The 21,025-nt window shown below is 44.6% G+C and overlaps 1 protein-coding gene across 1 annotated transcript; it reads left to right on the top strand.

The window, feature by feature from the left end:
- The first annotated feature begins 13,531 nt into the window (after positions 1-13,531).
- gclm (glutamate-cysteine ligase, modifier subunit) lies at positions 13,532-20,913 on the top strand. Its single transcript, XM_052072897.1, has 7 exons — positions 13,532-13,878; positions 14,894-14,956; positions 17,284-17,368; positions 17,583-17,639; positions 17,717-17,919; positions 18,037-18,151; positions 19,557-20,913. Exons 1-7 carry the CDS (start codon positions 13,744-13,746, stop codon positions 19,724-19,726), a joined length of 828 nt encoding a protein of 275 aa, XP_051928857.1. The 5' UTR covers positions 13,532-13,743; the 3' UTR covers positions 19,727-20,913.
- The last annotated feature ends 112 nt before the right edge of the window (positions 20,914-21,025 follow it).

Here is a 21,025-nt window from a genome sequence, read left to right as displayed (position 1 = left end):
CCGTAATCTCCTGGGCGCGCCCAGCAATCAACAGCTGGAGCCCTTACTGCTATAGACACTGTCTACAGTCGGCCGTCGGGGGGTACGAACATGTCACCCCCTCCGTGGAAGTCTGCCTTGACGGAGTGCCGGATTGCTATCGGGACCTCGGGGAGGTATTTAGTGAGGATCGAGCGCGTTCTTTACCTCCACACCGCCCCTACGATTGCGCTATTGACCTGCAGGCGGGCGCTCCGTTACCGTCCTCGCGGCTGTACCAGGTGTCTCAACCTGAGCGCGAGGCGTTGACGGAATACATAAACAGCTCGCTCGCCGCAGGTCTCATCAGACCGTCGCGTTCACCGTTAGGGGCGGGTTTTTTCTTTGTGAGCAAAAAAGATAAGACTCTGCGCCCCTGCGTCGACTACCGTGGATTAAACGACATCACCATAAAGAATCGCTACCCACTACCATTGCTAGACTCCGCCTTTGCCCCATTGCAATCCGCCACTATATTCTCTAAATTGGATTTACGCAGCGCTTACCACCTGGTCCGTTTCAGAGAGGGAGATGAGTGGAAGACCGCTTTTAAGACCCCTCTGGGCCATTTTGAGTATCTGGTCATGCCCTTCGGACTCACTAACGCCCCCGCGGTTTTTCAAAACCTCATTAATGACGTTTTAAGGGATATGATCAACATTTTTTGTTTCGTTTACTTGGATGATATTTTGATTTTCTCCCGGTCAGAAGAGGAACACCAGCAACATGTCAGGCGGGTGTTGCAGCGCTTATTAGAAAACCGGCTCTTCGTCAAGGCGGAGAAGTGTGAGTTTCATGTTCCCGTCATTTCCTTTCTGGGGTTTATAATCGAGCGGGGTAGAATACGAGCGGACCCCATCAAGACGCTGGCAGTCAGGGATTGGCCAGTCCCGTCTAACCGCAAGGAACTGCAGCGCTTTTTGGGGTTCGCAAACTTCTATAGACGATTCATCCGCGGCTATAGTCAGAAGGCGCTCCCCCTGACCCGCCTTACGTCAACTAAGACTCCCTTTAAGTGGGACTCTACCGCGGAGGCCGCATTCGTTAGCCTAAAGGCGGCGTTTACCAGTCCCCCCGTCCTTCAACATCCTGACCCTGATCTTCCCTTCGTTGTAGAAGTGGACGCCTCGGATTCAGGGGTGGGGGCGGTATTGTCCCAACGCTCTCCAGTCGACCAGAAGCTGCACCCCTGTGCCTTCTTCTCCCGTCGACTCTCTGCTGCCGAAGCCAATTATGACGTTGGCAACCGTGAACTGTTGGCGGTTGTCTCGGCTCTGCAGGAATGGAGACACTGGCTCGAAGGGGCAAAAGAACAATTCACGGTTTACACGGACCACAAGAACCTCGCTTACCTCCGTACCGCCAAGAGGCTCAACTCCCGTCAAGCCCGGTGGGCCTTGTTCCTGACCCGATTCAACTTCTTACTCACATACTCCCCAGCCTCCAAGAACACCAAGCCCGACGCTCTTTCCCGTCTCCACGACCCCCCGGAAGTGGACCTATCCCCAGAGACCATCCTCCCGGCTCAGTGCATCGTGGGGGCCGTTCAATGGGAGGTGGAGCAGCGGATCCAGACCGCCCTGGAGGGGGTGCAGGTACCGGCGGGGTGTCCGGCGGGGAGACTGTTCGTGCCTCCGTCCCTGCGGTCGGAGGTTCTTCAGTGGGGACACGGGTCCAAGGTGGCATGCCATCCAGGGGTGAACCGGACGGTACAACTTGTCGCCCAGCGATTCTGGTGGCCGGAACTCCGGAACGACGTGACGGAGTTCGTCAGGGCCTGCACCTCCTGCGCCTGCGGCAAGTCCTCCCATCGACCCCCGGCCGGATTGCTCCAGCCGTTGCCCATTCCACCTCGCCCCTGGTCACACATCGCGCTGGACTTCGTGACGGGTCTTCCCTCCTCCCGAGGTCACACAGTCGTGCTCACTATCGTGGACCGCTTCTCCAAAGCGGCCCACTTCGTGCCATTGTCCGGGTTGCCGTCGGCATTGGAGACCGCCGACCTCCTGGTTAAACACGTTTTTCGTCTCCACGGCCTCCCTACAGATATTGTGTCGGACCGGGGCCCCCAGTTTGTGTCACGCGTCTGGAAGCGGTTCTGCCGGTCCCTCGGAGCCACGGCCAGCCTGACGTCCGGCTACCACCCCCAGTCCAACGGACAGGCCGAGCGCGCCAACCAAGATCTGGGGTCGGCCCTCCGCTGTGTGTGCCTCCACCAGCCCGCGACATGGGTCGACCACTTGCCTTGGGTGGAGTACGCACACAACACCCTCGTCTCCTCCGCAACCGGCCGATCCCCGTTCATGACGGCGTACGGTTACCAGCCGCCGCTGTTCCCGTCGCAGGAGGGGCAGGTGGAGGTCCCTTCCGTTCAACACCACCTCAAGCGGGCCCATCGCGTGTGGAGGGAGGCCCGGGCGGCATTGTCCCGCACGGCGTCCCGAAATCGTCAAATCGCGGATCGTCGTCGGCGCCCGGCCCCCCCCTATGTGGTGGGGCAGAAGGTGTGGCTGGCTACTCGAGACCTTCGCCTGGCCGGCTCCTCGGCGAAACTGGGTCCTCGATTCACTGGTCCCTTCGAGGTCGAGGCCGTCATCAACCCGGCTGCTGTCAGGCTCCGTCTACCTCCTACCATGAAGGTGCACCCCGTCTTCCACGTCTCCCTTCTCAAACCCGTTTCTTCCAGTGACTTGGCTCCTCCTCCCACGCCGCCGCCCCCTCCGCGGGTCGTCGACGGTGACCCGGTGTACACGGTTCGTGCCATCCTGGACTCTCGGCGCAGGGGAAAGGGGTTCCAGTATCTGGTCGACTGGGAGGGCTACGGGCCTGAGGAGCGGCAGTGGGTGCCTCGCTCCTGGATCCTTGATCCGTCCCTTTTGCGCGACTTCCACGCTGCACACCCTTCCAAACCGGGTAGTCCGCCGGGAGGCGTCCGTTGAGGGGGGGGTACTGTCACGTCGCGTGCTCGCCAGCAGGTGGCGGGTTCTCCCGCCGCCTGTTCGGCACACCTGCCCGTTATTTCGGGCTGATTACGTGCCTTTATTAGGCGACTCCGGCAGTCATCTCACTGCCGGAGAATTCCTCGCCGAGCCATTATTCGCTCTCGCTATCTATTTGCGCTATTGCTATTTGCCTCGTTGCATACTTGCCTTACGACCTATACTTGTTGCCCACTTAGTTCGACTTTCGATATTTCGTATTTTTATACTATTTCCACCAGCGCGATTATCTCCTCGCGTTTGCTCTAGCCGCGAGCGTTTTCTGTTTGTTTCCTGATCCTTATTTGATCAGCGTTTTCTGTTAATTTCCTGATCCTTATTTGATCAGCGTTTTCTGTTACCGTTTTTCCCTGTCGGGCTCTTTCTGTTGTTTTTTCGTTCTGTCATTAAAGACACCTTATTTTGTGACAATACTCTCTCTTGTCTGCTTTACCTGGGATCCAACTTATTTAATTCATTTGTTCTGCTCGGAGCGATTTTTTCCCCTCGAGCAGAACGTGACAATATTGGCCAAAGTATTAGGTACATTCTCATGCATTGGCATCTCCAGTGGTTCGGCCGTATTTCGAAAATATTAAGTACACCCCGGATTCTCATCCGTAGGCTTCCCCAGTGTGTAAGTTATATTTGGCAAAATATTAGGTACACCCCAGATTAGCTGCAAGAATTGATTTATGTTTCCGTCAAGTAAGATAAACATCATTATCTTGTGATAGATCTCGGTAGGCCTACCTAATGTTGTGGCCGGTAAATATCTACTATGGTTTAACTATTAAAGCAGACTGTTTTGCAACTTGGCCGGAAAGCCCGTTTTGTTTGACATTGTGTACAGTCCAGCCAATGGCTCACATGACATCTCTGTTTTGTCTTTGTTTTGGCACACAGAGCGGAGACTAGGGGGTAATAGTCCCTGCGCTCTCCTAGACCCTTATAGGTCTTGACATCGCTGGCATGGTACTTGCATTTTTTGTTGTTTTGCAATCCATGTGAAGCCAGAGAACGGGAAAAGCGCTAAACCGGGTTTCTTGTAAGGACACGTCGTCACATCCCATTAGTGGCGCAGTTATGAAATATTACGTACAGAGCCGCTTCTTTAACCTTCGGGTCAATCCTCTGCTGTCCTCGCTTCTAATGAAAAGCAGCTTGGGTAGACCACCGGTGGTCCTTTGGATGAATGTTGAAGGTCGTACGTTTTGGAAACGTTTACTGTTTACACAAGTTCTGCCAACAATCGGGAGAAAGCTAAGCTCAACGTGACCCAGCAGTGGGGGCGGACGCCGCAATAACTCGATGAAGAATTGAATCATCATTGAAAAATGTCTCTTTTTGGTGGGAAAAAATATATATTACTATCAGAGGAAGTGGAAGTATCAGAAAGTTTCTCATAAATGAACTCAACAATGATGGAGAACAGCTGGCTGTGTGGTTGAATGAAAAAACAGACAGTTTTTAAAAATTGTCATTTAATAAGTGTTCTTACCAAGTACAATTGGAGTGCCATTAAAAAAAAACCAAAATCTGATGATTTGCAAAAACACTGTGCAGCTATCTACAAAGTAGTCCATTCCAATGTTTTACATACACACTAAATGCATACACACTCACATTCTGTACAAAACGTTAAGCCCCAAATAACCAAATTCTGAGTTAGTGATTACTTTTTTTTTTAAATGAACTGTATTTATTTATTTTTGTAGAATGGGTCATTTCTACCAATAAGTTTTAGGGCCACATGGAAAAGAAAAAATATATATACATGAGAATAGATTGAAAAAACAAACAATTTTGTAAGATTGACAAAGTGGTAATTTTATAAAAATAGGGTCTGTTACTGTCCAGAAAAATGCTATACAAATCGGAAGCCCCCCCCCCCCCCCATGATATGTATTTTTTTTTACATTAAAATGTTTGTTTTGTTTTTTGTTTTCATGGACTTTTTGTTTTTAATGAATATACCTGTAGAGTCATTTTAATTGATTTTTTAAAAAGTTTGTTTTAAGTCCATTTTTTTTCTTAGAAAAAGGAATATACAGGGCTCTCGACTGCCACTAAATGGTGGCATTTTGTACGTTTTTATGTGATTCTCAACATTGTATGTACATTCATTAAAAAAAGGGTATGAATCATTCTGGTCACAAATAATAAAAATTGCCTTTCCTAACGCAATTCCTCTCAGTCCTTTGCCAATGCGTCATGTTATTTCCAGCTAAAAGCTCATTCATCAGTTAAACATTCACTTGAACTACAAATGAGTCTTGTCCATGAACCATTTTGGCTTAAAGTGTACATTCACAATCCAAAGCTGCCCAACAGTAGCTCATTACTTGCAGTCCTTTAAACATCAGTAAAATGAAACGGTAAAAAGTCATTTCAAATTTTCGCTATGTGCTATCTGCGTCGAAAACAGAAGACATGGAATGTTGTTAGCGTAATTTACTTTGTACATTCTCTGTCAGTGACATGAGCTGGCAAATTTCCAAGTGCCAAATGCGATCCGTGTGCTCTATGATCAAGATCTTCCAAGCCCCATGAGTCCCGTTCATCTCTTCTTGCTGTTCTTCTAGACAAAAAAGTTGCACGGTGAGTTTAGTTTTTAAGAACTTTGCGCTGTGTTTCATGTACAGTAGTGCCTTGAGATACGAGTGACACAATTTGTGAGGTTTTGCCCTGCAGTCGGATCACTTGATGCTCACGTATAATGGGAAGCACTGTAGACTGGCTAACAAATAGCATTGGCGTCACCGTCTCACCCCACATGAAGCAACACATATTTTGAGACAAACAGTGAAGGTAACGCCTGTAGAAATAAAATATAACAATTCTTACTGACATATCCTTTGGCTTCTGCGAAGACTGACTAATATTACTGCGGCTTAATGAGGAGCTGTAACTGTCTCCTCACCAGATGGAACAACTCCATATCCAGTGAACCGAAGCAAGAAATGTGGCGAGAACAATTTCATTTCTTTGCATTATATCAATTCTGTATTTTTATGACGTACAATGATATGGGTGTGCTATTTTTCTTATGAAAAACACGTTACAAATATTCTTGTATTGAATCTGGAATGGATTCATGGCATTTATATTCATTTCAGTGGAGAATGATGATTTGAGATGTGTTTCAAGTTACAAGCATGGGCACGGAACAAATGCAACTCGTATCTGAAGGCACCACAGTAGTTGGCTGGATTTGTACCTAATTCCGAAGCCCCATTCTCAACCTCACAACCTCTTTCAACTCCTGGACCCAAAGTTGGTCTGGGTCGGTACAGACGGTGCGCTGCCTCTTGCGTCCAGACCTCTTCTTCATGGTAAACCTGCCAACACACACACACAGGTTTCAGCATCTTCCAGTATTTAAATCGTTCCTCATCAAAAAGGCCATTTGGGTTTCCATTTATTGGTGCCAGATCATTATGAATTGCAATTGTGCATCGGAAATAAAAACAATGAGCTTACGGACTCACACAACAGCTCTGATGTTGCAATCGCCATCTGTTTCCTGCATCCTGTAGCTCTCAATGTTTTTCTTTGCCTTCTCCCCCATCCTTTGCACATGGCCCAGGCAGCAGTTACCGTAAGAACCTACGCAGGGAAGGCCAAGGTCACACGGTCACACGGGAGGATAATCAGCCTCATTTGAGAGATAGGGGCTCTCGGCATGCAGCGCTTGTCACGTGAGTTGCATTTTCAACTGATGAATCGGGTGGCTTCTGGTTTGAGAAAGCTCGGGTGGAGACCATCAGACAAATTTGCAATCTTTTTTTTTACCACCATTCTAAAGGAAGCCTGGTAACTTCTGAGCCTGGCATCATCTGAACTACTTGATTGTAAAATGGTACAGTTTAAAAAATGCATGCATACAAACAACATTAAAGAAATTATTAATTAGAATTACATTATTATTTAAAAAAAAATAAAAAATAAGCTTTCAATATTATTTGAATAATAAACACTTTAGTATGCGCGTTTCACCAGTGACTGGAGATTATGATTTCCTAGGACGACTTTAGAAGTGATCACTTGAACGTGCTAACAGTTGCAATTGTTTAAAGAAATAAAATTGAATGTGGTTTATTGAGAAGTGATTAACATGTCATCCCATTGACGAATTTCACTCATGAATTACATTGATCAAGAGCAAATTCTAATCATAGAATGATTATGTTATCGTTTTACAAATACACATATATTTTTAATGAAAACCTGACGTGCTAGACAGGAAAATCATGAAACACATAACTAAAGATAATTTGAACATTTCTTATATGGCGCCCACAAATAAAATGTATTATTATTATTATTATTATTATCATATAACTGTGTATCAAACCCGTAACCTTTCATAACAATCAGTACCCAAGAGCAGCTCTGTTCCCCCCCCCCCCAAAAAATTATTTAGAATAATTATCAAAATATTTAAATGCTATTTTCACTCTGCAATTTCCAGATGAAATCTTTTGAAAGGATTCCCTCTCAAAATGTTGGTCTTCACTGTACGTGCAGCAACCGTAATTTGGATATGCACCAAATTGTGCATCTCTAGAGATCGCCATCGCCCAAATGCTGTGTGCTTCAGTTATGCATTATTCACTCAAAAAAAAAAAAACTAAAAATCAAAACAGTGAAACCATCCATCCATCCATCGATTCTCGTTAGTGCTTATCCTCATTTGGGTCTTGGGGGAGCAGGAGCTTATCCCAGCCGAGTGGGCGAGAGGTAGGTCACGCCCTGGACTGGTCGCCAGCCAGTCGCAGCACCATGTATGGACAAACGAGCATTCACGCTTACATTCATACATTTGGAGAATGTAGAGTAGCCAAATTCAGATCACTATATGAAAGGATGAAATGGAAAAATATCAGCTCCAATTTAAAATGACAAGCTTTTTTTTTTTTTTGCTTTCGGAAGACACGCACAATGCCAGTCAAAAATCTGGACATGCTTTCTACTTTCTGCAATGATGAAAGTGAAACGGACATCTGTTATGCATCTTGAAAGTTAAGCTCTCAAGAAAAATGCCTTTACTTAGCCAGAGCAAATTTAACAAACTATAAAACAATGCATTGGCTCTGTTTGAACAACAACAAATATGTTTTGGTTTTTTTTGGTCTTGTTTTTGGAAAAGAGCGCTTCATAAATATGTCCTCCACTTCAAAGTGTAAATTCTAATGAGCTCAGTAATCCCACATCACAGCCCGAGGGCATTTCCCCTTCCAATTTATCGAAGAATGTGAATGACAGAACAGTGTCAAGAGCGCCTTCCTCAAAACAAAACTATTCGTAAATAAACACACTCATCAACTGACGCCATTATCAAGAAGTGACCCCGTGATGCTGAACAAAGCTTTTAATTCTGCTGATAACATGCCCAGACGCTGCATCTGCCAGCCAATGAATCCTTTTGTCGTGCTTGGACTAACCTTGTGCCACACACACTGTGGTGCAGATGAGCAGCACCAGGAACAAAAGACCTTGGAATTTCATGTCCGCTGTCGCTGTTCCGCTCGGCTGTGCACGGATAAAAGACAAAGTTGGATTAAGGAGAAAAAAAAAGACAAAAGCAATGCAGCTACTGGAGTACAAAACATGATCATAAAGAACAAAAATGCTCATTAAAACGGTTCGTTTCTTTTCAGGTTTCCAGCATGCAAATTCAATGCAATTGTGTCAAATTGTGGATTGATCAACTCCCAGTTTGAGGAACATACCTGCTGATTGTCATTCACCGCTTCACACGAGGTGACCTTCTTCCCAACTCTTGCTTGACAACTGCGATGCCGTGTTTGGGCTTTGTACTCTTATTGTGCACAGATAAATTGTAACCCCCACCACCACCGCACAGCCTAGTGGACACACACGCATACACAAACACACTTCTTCGCCACTCCTCTCAGCAGAACCCACTTTTGCAAATGCGTAGTTGAACATGTTGTGCAATAGTAATAGCTTTGAAGTACAAGGTTTATTCTTAGGTAAGCAAAGAGTATCAAAGTGTAACCACCGTCATCTGCTTCTGGTAAAGCTTCAAGTGTTGAATTAAATGGAACTTGCATGATGTGGAAAAAGAGGAAAAACCGTGAACTGGTGGTCACCTTATCCCCCGTAAGGAATTTATTGAGTCCAGATGGTCACAAGAACTGCTGACGTGGTTGGAGTTATGTTACATATTCCGTCAGGGAATCTTTGTGGTTAAACTAGTCAAATCGAGGATGGGGCTTTTTGAATTGCTATTTTTGTTTAGTGATCATAGTACAAAGGAAAAATACTGATTCCATTGTGGGCCAGTTATCTGTGCCTGTGAGGACAAATTTCAAATATGATTGAACCAGTGGTTCTTAACCTGGGTTGGACCAAGCCTCTGCCACGCAGGGTAAGACCATCATGTCATAAACATGTCAATTATGACACGCTTGGTTGGCCATCGCTTGGCTGCAGATGATCACATTACATTGCTTGTCCAATCGGTGCTGCGGGAAATGTAGTTCACTCAGTAGTCAGTGTGTAATATAATAATCATAATCGTACGTCGTGCGGTTTTATATATATATATATATATATATATATATATATATATATATATATATATATATATATATATATATATATATTTCTTGACTGTGACCAGCTCTCATCAACCCAGTCTGTCACCTGGTTCCTGCCTGTCCGTCACAACAGGCCAGGTGAGGAACCAACTGAAGAAGATGAATGTGAGGAAGGCAGCCGGTCCAGACAAGATCAGTTCCCGGCTCCTCAGGACCTGCTCTGACCAGCTGTGTGACATTGTCCAGCACATGTTCAACCTGAGCCTGAAGCTGGGCAGAGCTCCACAGCTGTGGAAAACTTCGTGCCTGGTCTCAGTGCCCAAGACCCCACACCCGAAGGAGCTGAACAGCTAAAGACCGGTGGCGCTGACGTCTCACCTGATGAAGACGCTGGAGAGACTCGTCCTCGCCCATCTTCGACCGCTGGTGAGCCCGGCACTGGACCCGCTGCAGTTTGCCTATCAGCCTGGCATTGGCGTGGAAGACGCCATTATCTACCTCCTCCACTCAGTGCTGTCACACTTGGAGAAGGCTGGGAGCACTGTGAGAATCATGTTCTCATTTCTGCAGTGCCTTCAACACCATCCAACCCAACTTACTGAGAGGCAAACTGCAGAACGCCGGAGTGGACCACCATCTCACAGCATGGATCATTGACTACCTCACAAATCGGCCGCAGTGCGTGAGGTTGCAGAGCTGTGAGTCGGACAGGCTTCTCTGCAGCACTGGAGTGCCGCAGGGAACTGTTCTGGCTCCATTCCTGTTCATCCTCTACACCTCGGACTTCAGACATGCCACTCCAAACTGCCACCTTCAGAAGTTCTCCGATGACTCTGCGATTGTTGGCCTCATTACAGAAGGGGACGATCGGGAGTACAGGGGACTGACAAAGGACTTTGTGGACTGGTGCCAGCAGAATCTCCCCCAGATCAACCCTGGGAAAACTAAGGAGTTGGTTGTGGATTTCTGCAGGAAACAGTCCTCACCAGCACCGATGAACATGTAGGGTATGGACATAGAGAGGGTGACCTCCTACAAGTATCTAGGTCTTCTTGTGAACAACAAACTGGACTGGTCTACAAACACGGACACCCTGATTAGGAAAGGACAGAGCCAACTCTTCCTACTCAGGAAACTGAGGTTTTTTGGGGTTCAGGGGTCGCTCCTTAAGACTTTCTATAACTCGGTGGTGGCCTCGGCCATCCATTATGGCATCAATCAGCCCGGGACAGAAAGAGACTGGAGCGACTGGTCAGGAAGGCCAGTTCTGTCCTGGGCTGCTTCCCTTGACACTCTGGAGGAGGTGGGCAACAGAAGGATGCTAACTAAGCTAAAAGCTATGATGGCCAGTCCCTCCCACCCTCTCCAGCCCGCCCTGACAGCACTAGGTAGCTCCTTCAGCCAGAGACTGTTACACCCGCGCTGCAAGAAGGAGAGATACCGTGGCTAATACAGTATCTTATTGACCCCCCCGTTTCCTGGCTGCTTGTCCTCTTGGATGTCAAGAGACAAAATGTTAATAATGACTTCCTGGGTGTAAAGATGCTTGGTCGTACGTTCTTTGCGTGTATTAAATCCTTAATGTCAACTCTCTGGAATGACGGCAGCAAGCTCCATTTTCTTTGACTTCATTCAAAGAAATTACCCTAACTTGGAACACAAATTAAAGTATAATGTGGACTGTAAGCCTCAAAACCCTAACCCTGCCTTTAAAACCTCATTTAAAGCCTAACCTTTTCTTGAAACCCTCATTTGAAACACTATCCATGGCTTGAGAGTTTAAATTGAATCACTGACCTACTAAGTCGAAACTAACGTGGTAAATTTTTGTCATCATCACTATTACCTGTGAACACATATAGCAGAAATGCATTATGTGTGTCCATGCTTTCATTTATCGTTTGCATTTGTGATTTATGAAATACCAACGTATTCGAAGGCTGTTAGTTACAGTGCATTACATTACACAATTTATAATAGCATAACTCAACATAAAAATGAAGCAGCAAAATGTGAAAAAGTAAAAAAAAAGGCATAAAGAAATAATATCCACCATTGTAAGAAAGTAACCTTTTCTGCGGCGGTACCAATTTACTACCAAATAGTAGAATTTACAAGTGAGCACCAAATGAGATAATACAAGTAAATCACATGAATCCTTAATACTAGATTCAATAATGCAGAATGTCTGTATTATGTACTCATAAGTAGTTGAAACATAACCCGTAATATGGCGTACAGAATTTAGATGCTTTGTTAATCTTTGAAAATGTCACGTTAATAATATACTCATGCATTGTTATGTGTCATTGGGAAAGTTTGACTTGGAAAAAAAATACATCAGGTCAAGGCAACTACACTAGCGAGAGGGACATCTGGCGGTCACTTGGTGCACTGCTTTCCAATGGTTTGACGTTTTTACACTAAATGGCATAGTACAGGACAGGACAGGTTTACAGCTTAACCAATAAAAGTGGTTAAGCCTATCAAAAATTCAGCCTTTAAAATATATAGAAACTGTTTTCCCCAACACGGTCAGGGATATATGCTTGTAGGACTGTACTCAAGCATACAAAGTCATTATTAGCTATATTTTTCACTTCTCAACTCAACTGTATTTATAGAGAACTAGCTGATGAGCCGCCCGGAGGGCGGCGAACCAGCTAGTTCCTGCGGAAGGCTGGTAAGGTGGTGGTTCGCCGCCCTCCGGGCGGCTCATCAGCTAGTTCCTGCGGAAGGCTGGTAAGGTGGGCCTTCGGCCCACAAAAGTGTTGTTGCTTGGTTCAACTTTTTGTTCATCTTCATTGCTTATCGCGAAAATAAAGAGATGTTTAGCTCTACTAAATAACTAACAATTTTATTGCAATGCTTGTGGGTAGACAACATTTTTTCGCTAAGATGCCCGCGCGATCGTAGTGAGCCACTGCCTGAGCGGCGCAGTGGCGGCGCGCAGCGGCGCGGTGAAGTAGGTACGTTTTGAAAAGGGACAGACGGAAGGACAGACCGCGTGCGGGACGACGTGCAATATATATATAGATTTTCAAACTGCCATCGCTGCATACAAAGTGCTGAACATTGAGCAACTAACATATAACAGTAAAGCAACAAATCGGTAACAAAGACGGTAGAAAGCACCGAACAACAAAACCAAGAACAAATCTGAGTCATGATGAGTCACTTCTGCAGGTGTTTATCTCATGTGTGTTTGAATTGATCATTCATTAATTCGTACATGTTGGTCAACCTGTTGTTGAAAGATACTTTATCAAAACATATTTGTTTGATTGGACTGCAATTGAGGTACAGTATATGAGAATCAAGCGAAAACGGCAAGCAGGTTTTCACGGCGTCAGTATCATCAAAACCTCGTATAAAGGCAACGATTTTTTTAAAGGATTTTATTGACACAAAAGATCAAACAATATAACAATGTCACATATTCATATTTAAATTGTAGAATACATCTAATTACTATATATACTAGCGGTAAACCAATTCTCATTTACATGTGTTCTTTCACTATGATACAAATCTATCTAAAAATACATTAAATATAAAACTAATTACAATTAAAATGCACAGTGAAACAACTAAACCTTATCTGGATTTTTGACAACTAAGGTTTTGTGAGGGAATAACACGTTCAACTGTTCCTCAGAATGATGAACGTCTGTAAATCTATTTACATGACGTAACGCAATGCGTAAAAAGGCCGGCCCTGATATTCAATTTTTTCCAATAAAGTTTTAAAAAGAAAACAACATATTCAGATTTTTTTCCACTTCCGCTTCCGGCGCATCCAGCGCGAATAGAGAAATAAAAATAAACCTTGACGTTTTGGAAAATTTTACAAATGGGTATAGTTTTAATATAAAAATCATAGTTTGGGGCTGTAGAGTGGAAATTAGAAGCATCTTGTGTTGACGTTTTTTCGGCCACAGCTCCGGTGGGCGTGACCCAGCCGGCTTTCACGTCTGACCCCATAACTGTGTCATAGGCAACCGAAGCAGCAAGTCATTCTGACTTTTCTGTTTTCCCATTCTATCTCGCACGCGTCTACCCGATTGGTCGCATCTCGGAAGGTGCAGCAGCCATATAAAAAGTGAAAGGTAAGCGGCAGCTTCTTGTTATCAGGTTTCTTCGCGTCGACGGTTTTTCTCCAGACAAAAGACGCACACATGGATCCTCACAACACGAACGCGGAGGCGAAGAGGTGCCTGCTCAGCCACGCCAAGACTCTGAGGCTGCACACGGGAAATTTAGTCAACAGAGCCCGACTAAAGAAGAAATGTCCATTGTCGCCGGGCGAGGAGGTAAACTTCCTTTTTATTTTATTTATTTTTTAAATCGAGTGAGTGAGTGAGTAAGCGAGCAAGGCTCGCGTCCAAGTAGCTAGCGGAGCAGGTGTGTTGAAAAAAACCTGAGAAGGAAAACATGCCTGACGTCGAAAATTATGTCAACATTTCCGAAAGAAAGAGGAAAGTGTCGCTCATAACATGACTGGTTGACGCTCTCTCCATTCACTGTGTTTGTTTTTTTTTTAACGGTTGGACATAATGGATGACGAATGCGAAGCCTACCAGTTTGGCATGACGCCACTTCTGAAATGGCAAACCTGCTCTGTAAATTTCTGCAAGTATTTGCATTTTCAAATCTACACCGTTCCTAGTAAATCACAATGTCTCATCACTGAGCTATTTTTACAAAAAGACCCACTACTCATGTGGGGAGCAGGTTGCTAGATTACGTAACTTAATTAACATTTCAGCTATTTTATCATTTGTGTTTACACGAGCCGTTGCTTTACCGGAAAACCTGCATAGCACCAGCCTCTGTCTTCCATGATCTAATTTTACAGGTTACACCATAGATTGTATCATTTTCATCCGAAACCCAAACTTGAAACCCTGACCCTATCTTGAAACCTCAACCCCTAACTCTGACTGACAACTGTAATTTGAAAACGAACACTAACCATAACTGTTAGCGTGTTCAACAGCATTTAACTGTGACCATTGATTTATAACCACTTCTTCCACGTGTTGCATTCTTCATGCAGCTGCCCTCCTCACCCCCTCGCTTTTTGAGCCACAGAGAAGCCCTGAACATAAATGATGAATTGGACGGCACAACATTTGTAGTGTTCACCCACTTTACAGTACAAGAATACATGCTGGCACAAGTCAAGTGGAGAAAAATGTGGTCCAGATGTTGCTTTTGGAGCAGAGTCCACTGTAAAAATCTCATCATATGTCTGGAAACATTCTTGGAATCAAGTTTATGGGGATTTGACTATGCGTTAAATTAGCGCATGTTGATCTTTTTCAGCTTCAAGAATGCATTCAGGCTACACTGAGCAGCTGGTTCTCCACAATAGAAGCTCCGACCGAGGTGAGATGACCAATTATTCTCAGTGCATCAGCGTTTTCATTTTCAGGGACCATTTACCAGATTGAATGGATGAGAAAATATATGATGCGATGATTGAAAAATGCATTATGAGCATTCTCTGGGCTTATTTTCGGAGTTTCCTTTAGGATGTGTGTGTCATATGGCTAGGGAAGAAGCATACTCTTTGAATTGAAGACCAGACCGACTAGTTGTATGGATTCGCCCTAAGGGGTGGAGCTCCACATGGTCAGATGGCAACATTCCGACGGAACAACTGCGGCGATGGACTTCAAATGATGCCTTTGGGTGTCTCGAAAAGAAGCTGTCATGGCCAGTGATCATGCAATACTGGATAGCCGTCTGAAGCGCCATTCCAAACGTCTGTATGTTGGGGTGAATGGGGGAGGGGGCTTGATGGGGGCATGAGATGGTGATCATTTCATTGCCACCTTATTGTTGCGGAACCCAAGATAAGCAACAAAGAAGCGTAATGAGTGATCCCTCACTTATTTGCTGGGGTGCATGTACCCCAGCTTTGGCTATGCTGAGCTCAGTGATATCCACTGCAGTCACATAGCAATGGGGGAGGTTATACCAGTGGTATGTTCATAATTAAATGTGGTGTACATGCAGGGAAATACCAGCAAAGAAAAGTTTGACTCAAGGTGGGTGTGGCGATTAGGGTGGATACAGAAGTGTACAGAGGCCAGGTTTATGTGATATTCAATAATGTTATGAAAAAAGTGAAACATTCTATTTATAATAATTTCTACAATTAATGGGATTGATCACTTGCACAACTGAATTGGAAAAAAATGTATACTGTATATATACTGTATATATATATTTTTTGCAAGTGTACAAAACATTTTACAACTGGGGGGATGCGGCTGTGTTCAAAATTTACCTCTCACATTTTTAAGAGTCATGTTAGATGGGAATCAGCACACTTGCCACGATCTAAATTGTCTCTTATTACCCCCAAATAAGTTCTCATCTTTTGTCGTCACTTGTAACAGCAACAGTCAAGGCCAGCAGCGCTTGTACAGCGGTCAGGAGGGGATTTCATGGTTCAAAAGTATCACTCAGGAGAAGGGTACAAAAGAATTTCTAAGGCATTAAATACGCCACGGAACACCGTCCTGATCAAGGGGAAAAATTATCCAATGGAAATGAGAGCAGATCGGTCAGGGCTACCCGGAAAGTTCAAACCTTGGATCTGTCTACACGGCATCCTGCCCAGGGTACTTTGGCCTTTGCTCGTCATCGAAGTTCTCATCTCATTCGTGGAGGGTTAAGAAAGGAAAGTCAGCGGCTTCCTCAGGGAGGTGGCTGGGACTGCCTTGGACCGTGAACAAGCTTGAGCTGCCCCTGAAATAACTGAAGGAGGAGTTTAAGGTGACTAGGGCAAGATAGATGATGATGTACAGCAGAGGTGTCAAACTCATTTTAGTTGCGGGCCAATTTGGAATTTGCCTTCCTTTGGTGGGTGTAAACCGGGTAACAAAATTACAGGATTGCAAAATCTCAACGTTATTTATTACGTATTACGATTTGACATTTCGGTACAGATTTGAGCAAGTTGACACACATGACTTGCTTTCGCGGGTCACATAAAATGACCTGGTGGGCCGGACCTGGCACCCGGACCTTGATTTTGACACGTGTGATGTACAGGGATCCCCAAGGTGGCCCGGGTAGGGATCAAGGTAAAAACTGGGAGGAAGTGGGGGGGCCGACAAAGCTGTAACTCAAACAGAGTGGTGGACATTTCCACAGGGTCCTGGTTGTAGGGATGGCAATTTTCCGCCGTTTTATTTCTAAAAATGATAATTTTTGTGAATCGTCTAAATCCGTTGAGAAAATTTTAGGGGGGGTCAGGTACCTTATCGTCGAGTTTTCACAAGCTCTCCCGATCAGTCTTTCCATCTTCTGATTGTAAACAGCCCTGCGATTGGACACGTATGATGTCTTACTTGTTGTGATTGGTCGCCCCGTCCAGACCACGCCCCTTTCCGTTTTTTTTTTTCATCACTAGCCATTGCCATCCCTGTGGTTGGAGCAGTGACAGTCAGAGCAGGTCTGGGGACCGTTCTAACACCTCGGTATGAGGAGGCCAACTGGAAGGAGGGACTCTGACTGGTCCGGGGGGGAAGTGAAAAATTCACACTTTTACACCAAATCCACGTGATTGGCATCGATCGATCACACTCGTGGATGATCTGTATTGGCATCTTAAAATCCTGATCGGAGCATCCCTATTCTAGAGTCACTCAGCAAATTCAACCGCCTGAAGCTACCTTTTCTTTTCTTTTTTTTTTATTAAGGATTTACCTGACACATTAGATTGTAACATCCCCCAGGCCACAGATGCCGTCATACCTGAGGAGAGGGAGGAGCTTAAAGTGTCAGGTGTGTGCCTTAATCTTCTGATTTACTACATGGCTTATGTTAACCTTTCATTTTTTCCCCCTCCCCATTATCTTAAAATGTCTTCAATCGGATTTTAAAACCACATTTTCATTCAAATATGCCGCTATTAACTCGAGTGTCAGCTTACCAAATTGCTTCCACGTGCTAACATAAAAGTGTTTGCAACATGAAACTGGTGGCTTTGTCTTGGCAGCCAAGCTGTTCCTCTTCGAGTCGGGTCAGTCGTCCATCAGAGATGCAGTCGAGATGGGTAAGAAGGAACTGTCTCGCTCAATGAACGGTTGAAAATGACGGCGGCTACTCACTGACTGCATCTTTCCTCTCCAGCCTGCCAAACGCTGGCCGTGTCCCAGCTGGACTCTGTGATCATCGCAGCGCAAAGGCTCCTGGGGGATGACGTCAAAACGTTGGCTCCTCTTCAGCCAGCGTGGGAGCAGCTGGAGGCGCTAGTCCACCGCCAGAGGATCGCTGCCATCGGCACGGCCGACCTGGACAAAGACCTGCTGGAACAACTCTACAACTGGGCTCAGGTTTGTCGCAAATGGCCTTGACAAAAATGTACAAATGTTTCCACAAGATGTCCACTTTAAGTGTCAAATAATTAGATTGGTGGTGCATGTAACTAGTGTGCCTTGTTGTTTCTCCAGGTCAAGCCCAGCAGCAACCAAGTGAACCTGGCCTCCTGCTGCGTGATGCCCCCCGAGCTAACCGCCTTCGCCAAAGAGTTTGACATCCAGCTGCTCACACACAATGATCCCCCAGGTGAACATCTCTTTCCGTTCTTAAGAGAAAAAAAAAACATAAAATATTCACAGCGCTTCAAATTTCCCCACATTTTTACATGAGAGCTCCAAAGCCAAGATTGATAATATTTCCTCCCTTCAAAATTTTTCACCTCATGACAACGTGAGTTGAACACTTGATTGAACATGTGCCTCAAGACAAACGGGCCTCTGAAGTCGACGATAATTGCTTTGGCTTCATGCTTGGTCCTGTGCTTTCACGCGCTCTGACATCTGCGGGATGTTACGGCAACTCTGGCAAAAGTGACGGTGGATGAAATGTTTGATTTTTAGAGAAAAAAGGCAAATCGCAGATGTTACATAAAATTAGTTTGATTCAAATTGCCACCCTTCTGCCTTTAAGAAACACATTTTAAAATGTTTTAAAGGAATATGGAATTGCGTAATTCTAAGGGGAAAAAAAACTTGAGAATTGCATAATTCTTTTTCAGGGATTGTAGGCTGTAGAAACATCTGCGGATAATGAAACCTGAGCTCGAATTCGAGACTTTTGACGGCTGGCGGGCTGATTGATTCCATAAGTTGGAAAAAAATGAAGTGCTGCGAATACTCTTCAGATTCTGTAATGGCATTCACTAGTCGAGTGTTCCACCCGCCACCCCCAACCTTCATTGAGCCAAGGCACATCTCACGGCACACCACCAAGCAAAGATGTCACAAGAACTAAGTAGATTATCCGGAAATAATTATCCTGACTACCGGTATTCACAAATGCAATTAGTGTGAATTCTGCGGCTGTTTAGTTGAAGACAATATTGTTATGTGTTCTGTTTTGCAAAGATTGAATCAAGGCGACTGGACCTTTGGTATGGGTTGCACCTTTCACCCAAAAGGCTTCCTCGTTTACAAAATTTGAAGTGCCAAATTTCGCCAATGAGGTCACCGTTAGGTGTGGAAACAACAGGGCTTCTGTTTTTGCAAGGCAATCACCCGCCTTGGGGCAAAACAACTCAGTTGTGACATAACTGCCTGAGACATAGTCGTGAGTTAGGAAACAACACACTTAAAAGTGGGAAATAGTTTCATAGCAAACTACTGTAAACGATTTCTAGTAAGTATCTCGCAGAGGCGAGTACGCCCCTCACATTTTTGGGACAACAAATCACACTTTGTTAAAATTTAAAGTCATCAATTCAGTGTGCAGTTTGTAAAACGGCATACGTTTACTGACTCCTTAAAATAACAATCCACAGCTAGCAGTCTAAATGGCTGGCAAAATAGGTGAAAATATCCTTGTTGGGCCTAATTTGCCTTTTTTCCTCCTGGTGTCGAGTGACTCATTCGTGTCACAAGGTCTCAGGTGTGAATGAGGAGCAGTTGTTAATTTTAGATGTTATCGCTCTCCTACTCTCGTTTCAATGCAGAGCTGATATCAGCGGCCACCTTCCGGGAGGCCATGCAGGAGGGAACGCAGCACGTCGCCGCGGATGACTGGAGGCTGGAGTGGCTTCTGCGCTACTCCATCATCGTCAAGAGCCGCGGCATCATCAAGGCTACGGGCTACCTGTTCAGCGCCAGGAAGGCGGAACTCTAGCGGGACGCGGGATTAGCGGGGGATCAAGCCATTTGTCATATTTTCCATTCTACGCTACATGCAAATGAACACTTCTGCAAACATGGAGGCTGCCACTTCCACGTAACTCTGCACATCAAACATTTGCTGACACATACTGTCAGAGAGTTGTCGGGAGGTTTTTTTTTTTTTTGGTGAGATAACTTTTGAGCGGAATCAGTTTTGGGGTAAAAGAGAGGCACTACTCAGAAAAAAAATGTAGTGATAGTGAACTTGGTGATTTTTGCCGTTGAGCTGCTACTTAACAAGTTTTGCAAAACACACTGAAATGATGAACTGTTGGGTATTTACAAGTTTAGCGAAGCTTCAAGAAATTCAGCCTTAAAGCCTGGTAAATCTCATACTGTTTTTTTCAAGTGAGGCGCATAACAATACGGTTTGACACAAAACTTACCTCTAGCACTAGCCATGTATGCTAACACATGGGATTTTGTTATACAGGTACATTGGGATGGAGGGGGGTTGCAACTACAGTATCCTCTATCAAGTGGTTCGGTTGGTTTCACAATGACAGTCTGTACAGCGAATCTAATGTCAACGTCAAAGGGAGTTTGAGTTCCTAATTACTGTATTGCATTGTGATTCGCAGCTTTACTGGTGGGTCATTTAGAGGTTTCCTGAACCCTCTTCAAATGTGAAATGATTCACTGCAGTTGATTATCTCGTCCGCATACCTGCTCTGATAACCAAATTTTCATTATATCGAGAAGAAACTGTTAAAAAATCATTTGTTCCTATAATCATTTGTATTTTGTGAAAAAAATGGCTTATCAAGTTCAGATTTTTTTCCCACCTACCGTAGTAATTTGCAGTCCTCATCAAAAAAAGAAACCCTCACAATTTTACCTTTGGAAGTTGAGCTAGTTAGCCTTTAATCTAACATTTTACTAATTTGCTGCCACTGTTATGACCCTAACTGGTGATTTGTCATGAGATGAAAGTAAGATTTTTAGATTAAGTTGAGGATGATATATTCAATGTTTTTTCTTTTAATAGTTTGAGAGCTATGGAAATACCCTTTTTGAGGTATTTTTATTTTCTGAGTTAAAACTTGTTTAATCCAATAAATTACTTGAAAATATCTGCTGGTCATGTTACCTGTACTGCCATTTGGCAAAAAACGTCTTCATTAAAAAATCATAATATTTTGGGGCTGGTTTCAATTTTTTTTTTTACAGTTGAATCCGTGTGTATGACTTAAATTTAAATAATTTGTTGCATAGAATTTAAATGTTCGAAAGTTTCAAGATTAAATCTGAT

Source organism: Hippocampus zosterae, chromosome 8 (genome assembly GCF_025434085.1).
Source record: "Hippocampus zosterae strain Florida chromosome 8, ASM2543408v3, whole genome shotgun sequence".
Classification (NCBI taxonomy): domain Eukaryota; kingdom Metazoa; phylum Chordata; class Actinopteri; order Syngnathiformes; family Syngnathidae; genus Hippocampus; species Hippocampus zosterae.
This window is presented reverse-complemented; position numbering and strand designations above follow the sequence as displayed.

Bases quoted from the DNA above. Each gene is read 5' to 3' on its own strand.
- gclm (XM_052072897.1), top strand. From the start codon at position 13,744: ATGGATCCTCACAACACGAACGCGGAGGCGAAGAGGTGCCTGCTCAGC. The intron at 14,957-17,283 runs GTGAGATGACCA...TTTTTTATTAAG, and splicing joins CAATAGAAGCTCCGACCGAG to GATTTACCTGACACATTAGA. The intron at 17,920-18,036 runs GTTTGTCGCAAA...TTGTTTCTCCAG, and splicing joins AACTCTACAACTGGGCTCAG to GTCAAGCCCAGCAGCAACCA.